The sequence below is a fragment of the Vespa mandarinia genome, chromosome 6 (genome assembly GCF_050613455.1).
Source record: "Vespa mandarinia isolate Hongniang chromosome 6, ASM5061345v1, whole genome shotgun sequence".
Taxonomy (NCBI): Eukaryota; Metazoa; Arthropoda; class Insecta; order Hymenoptera; family Vespidae; genus Vespa; species Vespa mandarinia.
In genome coordinates, this window is record NC_140815.1 from 7,552,501 (window position 1) to 7,565,000 (window position 12,500).

Sequence of the window (12,500 nt, forward strand, 5' to 3'; positions counted from 1 at the left end):
ATACAAGTTGTACTTTATAAGTTTCACATTGTACAATTTCCATTTTTTCGTTTCTTTTCAAAAATCAAAAACGAAAAAAAAAGAAAAAAAGATTAAGTTCTAAAGAATTAATACACGTTCGTGCTCTTTGTTAACACAAATATTATATATCTATCCATATTTTTTATTCTTTTCCAATTTTCTTTTTTTTCTTCTTTTTTCTTTTTCTTTTTCCTTCTTCGTAAACACAAACGATCGATTAAAAATTCAAGCGCGTATATATTTTAAATCGATATACACGGATAATTGCATAGCAATTTTACGCAAGAATTTCCTATAAGTATGTAAAGTGATTCTGTGTCTGACGTCATCGTTTAGAAGAGGGAATCCACACAGGAGGAAGGAATCGTAGAAGAAGAAGAAGAAGAAGAAGAAGAAGAAGAAGAAGAAGAAGAAGAAGAAGAAGAAGGAGGAGAAGGAGAAGGAAGAGGTGGAGTAGAAGAAGGAGGAAGAGGAGTAGAAGGAGGAGGAGTTGGAGGTGGAAGAAAATTGAAAGTCATTCTTTTAGACGATGACGATCCCTTCGGTACGAACGAGAGTATGTGCAAAAGAAAGAGAAATCGGTAATATACAAATATAATGGCGGCTATGTCAGGGTTGGCGTCGGTACCAACGAATAGATGATAATGATTTATACTTTTGGTTTGTCGATCTCTCTGATCACACACCGACCATAGGTTGTGTGCTGTTATGCTAGTTTCGCGTTTAGTATAAGTGTCTCTGTAAACAGTGAACCTCCGTCATTCATATTAATACACACCTGGCTCCGAAGTTTTCTCGGTACAAATATCCATCCACCACGTTCTCTTGTGCGGTATATTTCTCTCTCTCTCTCTCTCTTTCTCTTTTGCTCTCTCTCTCTCTCTCTCTCTCTCTCTCTCTCTCTCTCTCTCTCTCTCTCTCTCTGTCTGTCTCTCTCTCTCTCTCTCTCAACTTCTTCGTACTCAGGCGCACGATTTGACGCAGTCTCGAGTAGGACGTCGTGCCTATATCGTTGCGTCCTCTCCAACTAAAGTGCATGTTGCCTTTGACAAACGTACATTGATAATCGGGATAGCGCGTGAATTTAAACGAGAGAGAAGAAAAAGAGAGAGAGGGAGAGAAAGAGAGAGAGAGAGAGAGAGAGAAGGAGAGAGAGAGAGAAAGGAAAGAAAAATAACCAAAGAAAAAGAGAAATAATAAAAATTAATCGAAACTCTCTGTGATTGTGGATATCTTGTTTGGTGGGCTGCTGCGAGTGCGCGCCTACATGAAAACTCGAACCACGTACGATCTAAAAAGAGCTTGGGTCGAGACACCAGTGGAACTTTACTCCGGTATTGTTTTATTATATTTCTTTTTTTTATTTTATCGTTCTTTTTTTCTTTTTTCTTTTATTAATTTTGTTTCTATTGTCTTTTATTTTTTTATTTTTTTTTGTTCTGGTTTCCTTCTCTCTTCCTTTTTTTTTTTTTTCTTTTTTTTTCGTTTTTCTATCGTCACCCTTTACTCACATCCTTCTTTATTTATTTATATATATATATATTTTTTTTTTCTATTTATATTTCTATCTTTTTTTATTATCATTTTTATTAATATCCTTTTGTGATTCTTTTTATTATTATCCTTCACTCATTTTCTTCCTCTTCTATTTCTTCTTCTTTCATATAGTCTAATGTTACAATTTAAACGACGTAATTTCGTAACGTAATCGTAATGTATATGTGTGTGTGTGTGTGTGTGTGTGAGAGAGAGAGAGAGAGAGAAACTCTTGTCCTCGCATTATTCAAGAGATACGATTTCGGAGAGTACAAATTAGGAAATGAGTTCTCACGGTCTTGGATATCATAATAATTATGATAATCATCATTACCATCATCATCATCATCATCATCATCATCATAGTCCTCGACCTCGTCCTCGTCCTCGTCCTCATAGTCATCGTCATCGTCATCGTCATCGTCGTCGCCGTCGCCGTCGTCGTCGCGTCGTTGTCGTCGCCGTGCGAAATAAATTGTACGGATTATCATAGCTCTTAGCTTTTACATAATCGACGATTCACAAGCTATTCCATAATTTCACTTCGCTCTCAGATATATTATGGCTCTGTTGCTTAGGCGGCTCTCGTTTGCTTGATCGTAACTAAAACAGCTGGTCTCGATCAAGCGCCGGAATCCTAGTCGTCGTCTTTTATCTAGTTATACTTGGGAAGGAGAATGAGAAAGAGAGATAGATAGATAGATAGATAAATAGAAAGATAGAAAGAAAGAGAGAGAGAGAGAGAGAAAGAGAGAGAGAGAGAGAGAGAGAGAGAGAGAGAGAGAGAGAGAGAGAGAGAGATAGGGAGAGAGAAAGAGAGAGAGAAAGAAGTAGCATTGATGACTCACGAAACCAAGAAAGAGAGAGAGAGACTTATATAATAGCCTACGATTCAAAATCATTTAATAAAAGAGAAATGTCGCTCAATATAAAAAAAAACGACAGAAATAACAATTTCTTTCTTTTTTTTTTTTTTTTTTTTTTTTTTTTTACTTTTTTAATAAAAAAAACATTTTTTTTTTTCATTAATTTTATATATATATATATATATATATACATATACAAAACTTATACATATATATATATATATATACAAAACTTATACATATATATATATATATACACAAAACTATCAGCCGTGACTATAACTTGAAAACAAGGTTACGTTCCGTTCTCTGGAAAGTCCGAATGTTCGGTAATACCACGAGTGGTACGATATGGTGCGATGCGATGCGATGCGATGCGATGTGATGCGGTGCGGTGCGGTGCGGTGCGGTACGGTACGGTACGGTATGGTATAATGTGGCGTAGTATATTGTAGTATAGTATAGTGTGGTGTGATGTGTATATGTACGTGTGTGTGTGTGTGTGTGTGTGTGTGTGTGTGTGTGTGTGTGTGTGTGTGTGCGTGATGTGGTATACACGTGACTCATGCAGCAGCCTCGGTAGACATGCATGCAAATATTTTGGTACCCTCTATACTTGCAAGCGAACGAGTAAGCGAATACGTACGTACGTACGTACGTACTTACGTACTTAACTCTTGCGTATGTGCGTCGTGTGCGTATTTTGCAGAGAGACTGAGTTAGAGATCGAACTCTCGATTTCATGGATATTAAGATTATTTTCTTTGATCGTGGAATATGCCACAAGCGTTTCAATCGTTTTGCGTTATGTGTATCGCATTCACCACCAATACCATCATCATTATCACTACTACCACTATCTCCTACACACCCATCATCATCATCACCACCACTACCACCACTACCATCACCACCACCACCTCCACCACCACCACCATCAACAACACCATTTTCTTCCTCTCATTCCTGATGGAAGAGAGAGAGGGAAAAGAGAGAGAGAGAGAATGAAACATAGTGTATTATTATATTATACAATAAATAGACAAATCGATGAAGGAATGTTTCTAACATAGGATACGAGAGAAATCTTGAAAGTGAAAGAAAATGAAATTTCAAAGGAAAACAAAATGGAGAAAAATAAAATGGACGACGAACGAAATTGGTTTATTTCTTTTTTCGTTGTTCATCTATTTCTCTTTCTCTCTCTCTCTCTCTCTCTCTCTCTCTCTCTCTCTCTCTCTCTCTCGTTTATAGAGACAAATATACATATATACATAGACGCATTCACGGAGAAGCAAAGAATAATAAATTTATTACTGACGGCTTTGATGATGACTATGAGAAGGAAAAGGAGGAGAAGGAGGTGAAAGAGGAGGATGATGATTTTCACCCACGATTCTACGTTACATCGTACTCTAGGTTATTAAGTTCTTCTCGTATTTGGTACAAATGAAACTCTCTCTCTCTCTCTCTCTCGCTCCCTCTCTCTCTCTCTCTCCTCTCTCTCTCTCTCTCTCTCTCTCTCTCTCTCTCTCTCTCTCTCTCTCTTTCTCTCTTTTTCTTTCTCTCCTCTCGTTCTCTGTTACGCATAAGCGTGCTTGTGTATGTTTTACTCATACACAGATGAATTAACTAACGATCTCAGAGAGATCGGTATAATACGTATGCCAGCCTAAATATTTACGTTGAACAGTTAGGAAGAGCTCGCTAGTACGACGTTAGCTTGAATGACGTTCGCGCTTACGGAGTTTAACAACGCGAATTTTTAGAAAACGATTTAAACGCTGTAGGAAGACACGCTCTAACATTTCTGCGATCTGTTTCACGTGAGAGAATTTAATTTTCTTTTCCTTTATTTTTTTTTCTTTTCCTTTTTTTTCTCCCCTCATTACACGAAAAATTTCTTCATAAAATTCTCTCGTGGCCAACGTTTGTGGTGCCACGAAAGATTATCCAACAAAATAATCTAAAGTTCGAAATTTTACTTGTATATTTTTTTGTTTTCTTTTTATTTATTTATTTCTTTTCTCTGTTACCTTGAATATTTAGATCTATTATTAGCACTGATATTACACCGAAAGAAAATTATTTTTCTTTAGGAAAGAAATATACCCATTTAATTTGTTTGATATGCTTTCTGTGTCGTTATAGGGAAAAATAATGTTTCAATATTTTGCTATCATTTTTCTCATTTTCTCAAATAATTAATGTCAAAATATCTTACAATCCATATATATATATATATATAAATATATACATATATATATATATATATACATTATATTTTATTATATTACATTATATATATAATATAATTATAATAATTAACAATATATTAAGATATTTATATATTTAAGAACGAGGCCACTTTCATAATCATCAGACTCGGTGCATTTTTAAAAAGTGGATCTTATTATAGCCGAAATTTATTTTCATACGTGTTTTGAGGGATTCGGGAAAATGGCCGAAAATAATAATGGTTGATTTTAACCTTCGATAAGAGTAGTAATGTCGTTTGAGAGTAGAGTCGAGTATAGAGAAGGAGGAGAGTAAAGAACAAGAAAAAGAAGAAGAAGAAGAAGAAGGAGGAGGAGGAGGAAAAGGAAAAGGAAAAGGAAAAGGAGGAGATAGAGATAGAGATAGGGATAGAGGTAGAGATAGAGATAGAGATGGAGATAGAGATAGAGATAGAGATAGAGATAGAGATGGAGAAGAGAAAGAGAAAGGGAAAGAGAAAGAGGAAGAGAGCAGAGAGCAAAGCAAAGCAAAGCAAAGCAAAGCAAAGCAAAGCAAAGCAGTGCCATACCGTGTCGGACCACAAAGCCATGCGAAAATATCCAATGACTAATCCCCGACCTTGAACCTTTGTTGCAGCCTCAACGCAGGTGGCATTGACGGTGCAGCAGAAGCCACTCGGTGCTGGAAGTTCGACAGCAATGGGAACGGGCTTACAGATTGGTTATTCGACCGGTCAACAACATCAAAGGTCGTCAGTTTTGCCGTCTGGTACGACGATGGTATCATCACCCTCGCAAGCTGCGACCTCCCTTTATAGGGCGTCGACCATACCAATGGGGGGTGGTAGTAGCGGTGGTGCACCCTGCAACGCCCTTATCACCGGACCGCAACCGGTCGATGTGAGTTGCATTACTTTTTTTTTCTCTCTCTCTCTCTCTCTCTCTCTCTTTCTCTCTCTCTCTCTCTCTCCCTCCTTCTCTCTACCCTTTTTTATAGCCTTACTTTTTCTTATTCTCTCCTTCCTTTTTTCCTTCCTTACATCGTTTATTCAAATATTGCCGCGTGACGATTGAACGCGCCGCCATCTTTGTGTCACGTGACTCACTTTCTCATTGCGCCAATCAAAATTTAAAGAAAGCTCGTCGTCGTAGTCGTTCATTTTGCTTGGAACGGTGTTTGAAAACGATCGATAGTGTGCGTTCGATAATTCAAACTCTGTCTTCTTAATATTAGTTTTGTATCCAAGAAAGAGAGATATGGAATACAACGTTTATAATAACTTTGTGGTATTAAGGATAATAAAGTTACGTAAGTAGTGAATCTCTCTCTCTCTCTCTTTTTCTTTCTCTCTCTCATTTTAGATATTGGCCTTGTAGATAATTGTCTTGTCGATGGGACAGAGGCAAATCTTTAAGATAAATCTGTGTCTAATACACAACTCATAAAAGGAAATTATAGACGATTTTCTCTGTACATGAATATACAAGAGGTTAGTTTCTTTTTTTTTTTTTTTCCTTTCTTTTTTTACACATTTCGTCTCTCTTTCTCTTTCTCTCTCTCTATCTATCTATCTACCTATCTATCTATCTATCTATCTATCTTTCTATCTATCTATCTCTTTCTCTTTCTCTTTCTTTTTTTTATATTCGATCTTAACGAATGAAAAATGTCGACAACAAATTATTAATAAATAATACTGTATATCTTTACTCTCATTTCCTGTACGTTTTCTAAATCTTGTTTATGTCGAACAATATCCAACGTTCACATACAAAAATCCGACTTAATCATAGCATATATAGTTTATATATATATATATATATATACATAATAACGATAACGATATTGACTTTCTAAGATTATTTACTTATTATTATTTACATATTGTCCATTGTCTATTGTCGAATTTATTGTTTTCGCAAAATTATATAGATAATATTATTTTATTATCACCATCAATCATAGTTGTTATCGTTATTGTTACTGTTATTGTTATTGTTATTGTTATTGTTATTGTTATTGTGACCGTTGCAGATATAATTGTGTGCGTTTCGTCGTCCTATCGCTACTAGATCTCCTTTTAGATGTAGAACTATGTCCTATCGTTTGTTTCCTCACCTCCTCTTCCTCCTTCTCCTCCTTCTCCTCCTCCTACTCCTTCTCCTCTTCCTTTTCCTCTTCCTCTTCCTTTTACTCCTTCTCCTCCTCTTCCTCCTCCTTCCAGTACAATTTCCGAAAGCACCGTACATACATACATACATACATATATACATATATACATATATATATATGTATATATACATACATACATATTCCTGATTACACAAAGTTAACCGAGAGTTCGGAGTTGTTACGTAGTTTATTATCAGTCGCAATACGGTTGCGACGAACAGTTAGTTTAGTTCTCTCTCTCTTTCTCTTTCTTCGTCTTCGAACTTCGAGAAAATGTTATTCGCTGGATTATTTTTATCTGTGAGTTAAAAAAAAGAAAGAAAGAAAAAAAAAATAAAAAGAGGTTCTAAACAAAACAAAATTAGTAATATATACGTATAGATAAATAAATATACATTATATACATTATATTATATATATTATATTATATTACATTATATATATATATATATATATTATGTTATAAATATACATTATGTTATAAATATACATTATATTATGTTATATTATATATATATATATATTATATTATAAATATACATTATATTGTTATATATATATATGTACATTACATAAATTATACAGTTCAATCGAATGAGAACGATCAATGCTCGTCGTCGTCATTGTCGTCGTCGTCTAGAATAGTATAAATATACTAGACATATATAATATATATATAACATTTTTTATCTGGCCTTTTTCAAAATCTTTACCAGTTGGTGGTCTCTATCCATCATAGTTGTGTGGGTGAAAAATTTCGACTAATCTTGCCTTTTTTCGTTTTCTTTTTTTTTTCCTCCCTACCCCTTCTTTTTCTTTTTTTTTTTCTTTTTTTTTTTCTTCTTCTCCACCTTTTGTAGCTAGAGAAAAAGCGACAGTTGGAGACCCAACGCGTTCACACATTCCAGCTCATGTTGGAGAAGGAACGAAGTTACGTCGACAAACTTCGTAGCGAGTTAGCCAAAGCTGGAGCCTGTGGCTATAATGTCAACAATGTAGCAACGTTACAATCTGATTTAGCGGGAGCCGAAAGAAGAGTTCGTACCCTGCAGGATCGACTTGCCGCAATTACCAATAACGAGCAGGTAAGCTCGATTATTATTTTCTATTTTTTTTTTTTTTTTTTTTTATTTTTCCTTCTTGTTCATTTTTCTAGCCCCTTTTACTTTCTCTCTCCTTTTCTTTTTTGTGCTCGTCGTTTGACAAGATTTTAATGCTCGTTCATTCAATTTTTTTTTCTCTCTTTACTCATCACCAGTGTTTCAATTTGAATAAAAAAAAAAAAATATATATATATATATATATGCTCATAACATATTTTGTGTTTTTGAATATTTACATAACGTCGCTTTATCGTTATATATATAATTGCATATTTCCCTCTCTCACATTGTTTTTTTTTCTTTTTTTTTTTTCCCATGCTTAAAACCATTAATGCTTTATTTAGGTTAATTTTTTGTTTCGTTTTTGTATCACAAGTCCATTGGATTTTTATATGAAATCTTTTTTCTCCCCCAGATCATAGAATAAAGTATTGTTGTTAATTATATTAGATAATTCTTATTGCATGGTTTTTTTTTTTTTTTTTTTTTTTTTTTTTTTAATCTTTACAGATTTTATTTTATTTTTTTTTCTCTATCTTTAACTGCTTTATCGTTAAGTCATTTTAATATCATCGATATTGCTTTTCGCAAAACATTTTGATAATTTCAATATTTATTATTGTCGTTCCAATTATTATTATTTTCTTTTTCTTTTTTTCTATTTTTTTTTTTAAATATTAGTAAGTATAATATACAATAGTAACAAATCAATTATTAAAGCTTTAAAATTGTACAAAAACAATCATTCGATTATAAAAATATAATTGCAGAGTTATCGGTAACCTGTGTTTGTCAAAGATGATGGGGGTCTTACCGATGAAAGGGTGTGTTAAAGCTTTTGCTAACTTGATTTAACAAGTGCTTTTGTTGTGTCTTACAGCTTTGCTCATTGGTAACAAACACCGCGTGTACCCCGGACTATTTTCCACTTTCGAGCAGTAGTGGCGGTGGTGGTGATGTTCCACCACCTCTACCTTCTCGTAAATCCTTATCCATGCAAAGTCTTTCTCCGCCACCTTTGCCTCCCAGACCTTCACCCGCAATAAATACACAAAATACAGTCCAAATGGAGGTGGAACGACATCTGCTGACTCATTTAACGCCCTCAACCACCAGTCATGGCATACCTAACTCTGTAAGTAATCTAATTGTCCAGTGATCAGATATGTATTTCATAATATGTATGCATGCCAATCTATATTTACAGTCAATTTTTATTTATATACTTCAATATAATTATTTCTTTGTCTTTATGCAGTTCTATGAATTCAAATGTTTTTCTTACTTTTTTTTTTCTTTTTCTTTTTTTTCTTTTTTTCCTCAATCATTTTAAAATTATTATTATAAAAATTGGAAAACATTTTAAACGTTTGTATTATATTTGCAAAGAACAAATATACATAAAAGAATGTAATTATCTAATAATGTATAAGATTATCTGCTGTATCCATCATTAGATTATATGCATTGAAAAGCCGCTTATTCGTATTAATAATTTATTTTAATATTTACATATACCTATCTTGCTAATCCTTTAATAATACTTATGCATTTTAAAGTCTCTTCCTATGTTATTATTGTTGTTTATTTATATTTTTCATCGTCCGTTCTGTATTGCTTATGATTGTGAAATAATTTTTTTTTTTTTTTTTTTTTTTTTTTTTTTTTTTTTTTTTTTGACGTAAGGGATAATTAAAATTATCTATTTATAGTTTTCGCAGGGTGCAAATTTAGGTTCGTCAAATTCGTTAAATAAACATCAAAGGACAAAGTCAAGTCCAGAACAATTGGGAGCCTCGATGATCTCTCCTGCTGAGGCAAGCAGACGTTTAATAGCATCTGAATCTGCTTGTGATCTTTCACCTACGAGACATGCGAGGCATAATGACGTTGAAGTTGAAGATTTACCTCATATTACACCTCCGGGAACTCCACCTCCACCATATCCAACACCTAGTCCAGGAAATGATACCTCTTCTTCTTTAAACGATGTAAGTCTGATTTTATTGAAATCAATCAGTTTTCTCTATTGCTTATAGCAATATGATGTAATAATTTCTTTCTCGTTTATTTATTTATTTTTTTTTATTTTCTTTCTTTCTCTTTTTTTTTTTTTTTGTTATTCTGCATATGATTTGTCTCTGAGTATTTATGTTTTATTTTTAAAGAGTACATACGATAGTTACGTGATTGTTTCTCCACTACGACAGACACTCCTCCTCAACGAAAGCATTCCTGGCTTACCAATGTTACAACAACCAATCATGTCAATGGAAGACGATGATATGAGCGATCAGGAAGTTGTAAGTCTCTCTCCTTCTTATCTATATATATATATACATTTCTTATATAATTAATATTGTCCCAATTTTTATTATGTATATGTAATTGATTATATATGTGTATATATATATGTATATATGTAAAATTGCTTTTTTAGGGTCAATTGGAGGATCATGGACCGTTCAAATCATTGTCAAGGTTGTGGGAACATCATGCGCATCTTGCTGTATTTATTAATTACGTTTTATCAAACAGTGATCCTTCCAGTCTGGTAGGTAAAGTGTATTATATCATTGATTGTAACATGCATGAATGTTATTATAACAACACAGAAAAAAAACATATATATTTATATATATATATATATATACATATGTATATATAATTTGATTTACAGTTGTTTTACTTAGTAACGGATTTATATAAGGAAGGAAACGCCAAAGAAATGAGAAAGTGGGCGTACGAAATTCATTCTAGTTTTTTAGTACCTGGTGCAGTAAGTGAAAAATCAATTAATATATTATTTTCTTCTTTATTGATTATCATTTAAACGATGAAATATTAATATTTATCCTTTTATTTTCTATTAAGCCTCTCCATCTACATAACGTAGATGAAAACGTTGCACATGAGATAGATGATGTTCTTCTAAAAGAATCCGATAAAGAAGAAATTTTACGTAAAGTATGTATATATGATATCGCTTAATTATAATTTGTTCGATATGTATTTCAGTTTTTTTTTTTAAAGCAATTTGTTATTTACAAACGAATAGATATTTTGGAAAGCACGTAATCGTGCGAAAGAGGAGCTGAACGAACAACTTGCAGATTTTCAACAGAAAAGGACTGCAGGTTTGGGCACATTGTTTGGCCCGAGTGACGCTCAGTTGGATGAAAGTGTATCTGACAAAGCAAAAGAAACGAAGATCATAGAAACATATCTTTTGCCTAAAATGGAACCTTATCTGTGAGTGATCATTATTAATAAAAATATTAACGATTTACAATGAAAAAGAAAAAAGAAAAAAGAAAACTATATTATTATATTTCAGCGAAGACATAGAAAAGGAAAATGTAGATCTTCGACAGTTCACAACAGCAGCTGGTTTGGCAACGATATTGACAAAAATTTTTCAAGTACGACCAGTATCTCTTGACCGAGTACCTACTTTTGTAGCTAAAGATAAATCAAACATTAAAGCTAGATTACTTACGGGAAAGACTAGAAAAATGACGATTAGAGGACATCGCTTTGTAGCACATCAGTATTTTACGATAACTTATTGCAATCATTGCCAATTAATTATTGGCGGTATAGGCCCTCAAGGATATCTCTGTAGTGGTAAGTATTATATAAAAGTAATTATTATTTAAACGGGTTAAATTATTAAATGGATAAAAAAAAAAAAGAAAGAAAGAAACAAAGAAAAAGAAAATTAAACAGGAAATGTATATTAATAAAATAAAATGATTGGAATTTTATAGATTGTTCTCTAAGCGTCCATCGACAATGTGTTCGTGTAGTAGAAGAAAACTGTCTCGGTCCATTAGTCAGGAAAGAGAGAGCCAATGATCGGATAAGTAAATTAATGGAACGCATTCGGCCTGAAAGGAAACCACCATCGTCTCATCATCATCATCATTCTCAGAATCATATGTTACACAGTAAGTATATATACACTTAATATCTGAAAATAGATATCAAAAGATAAATATTATGCAGAAGTAAGTGAATGTAAACGAATAATAGTATCCCATTGGGTTCCTCGTATACTTCAAATGCATATATATATATATATATATATATATATATATATATATATATATATATATATACACTGTGCAAAACAATTAGAGGATCATTATTGAATTAGAGAATCATGATCTGATTTTTGGACATCAAATCAAACGAACAAAATTATAAATTATAATAATTATAAGAGAAAAGAAAAATAATATATAATTGTAAATAATAATAATAACAAAAAATGATTTGTCGTGTTAATGGAGAATCAACGATCATATAATATGCGTGATCTTTTAATTATTTTAAAGAGTACATGTCGTTAGTGTAGTAAATATTTTCTAATGGCGGCTTTTTTTTTTATCTTTGATGTTATAGTCGAAAGAATCAAAAGAAGCGAAGAAGATGCGGGTGCATTAACGGATGGTGAAAATGGTAAGTTTGATCTGCTTAATAATGAATATTTTAACAAAACAATTAAACGATTAATTTTTATTAAACGTGTCCTCCTATGGATAGGATTTATTTTATTTAT

General features: G+C 32.8%; 2 protein-coding genes across 12 annotated transcripts in view; one reads left to right on the forward strand and one right to left on the reverse strand.

Annotated features, from left to right (window-relative positions):
* The window catches only part of LOC146872964 (uncharacterized), a 5,787-nt gene extending 3,593 nt beyond the window's left edge, over window positions 1-2,194 (reverse strand). Inside the window, exon 1 of the mRNA XM_085657721.1 lies at window positions 1,892-2,194. Within this exon, the coding sequence (XP_085513847.1) occupies window positions 1,892-1,978 (87 nt within the window). The 5' untranslated portion in view covers window positions 1,979-2,194. The remainder of the gene's footprint in view (window positions 1-1,891) is intronic.
* Window positions 1-12,500, forward strand: part of RhoGEF2 (Rho guanine nucleotide exchange factor 2) — a 75,593-nt gene that overhangs the window by 24,056 nt on the left and 39,037 nt on the right. For 2 of the 11 annotated variants that reach the window (XM_035864479.2, XM_085657718.1), the window contains exons 6-17: window positions 5,298-5,560; window positions 7,694-7,918; window positions 8,817-9,071; window positions 9,649-9,927; window positions 10,105-10,239; window positions 10,377-10,490; window positions 10,617-10,715; window positions 10,811-10,903; window positions 10,995-11,188; window positions 11,274-11,563; window positions 11,707-11,886; window positions 12,344-12,400. In XM_035864479.2, the coding sequence (XP_035720372.2) occupies window positions 5,298-5,560; window positions 7,694-7,918; window positions 8,817-9,071; window positions 9,649-9,927; window positions 10,105-10,239; window positions 10,377-10,490; window positions 10,617-10,715; window positions 10,811-10,903; window positions 10,995-11,188; window positions 11,274-11,563; window positions 11,707-11,886; window positions 12,344-12,400 (2,184 nt within the window). Of the gene's footprint in view, window positions 1-535; window positions 603-1,015; window positions 1,356-3,787; window positions 3,843-5,297; window positions 5,561-5,828; window positions 5,970-6,037; window positions 6,151-6,995; window positions 7,134-7,693; window positions 7,919-8,816; window positions 9,072-9,648; window positions 9,928-10,104; window positions 10,240-10,376; window positions 10,491-10,616; window positions 10,716-10,810; window positions 10,904-10,994; window positions 11,189-11,273; window positions 11,564-11,706; window positions 11,887-12,343; window positions 12,401-12,500 lie in introns of those variants that run through there. The other 9 variants (XM_035864483.2, XM_035864482.2, XM_035864484.2 and 6 more) reach the window with 9 other exon arrangements.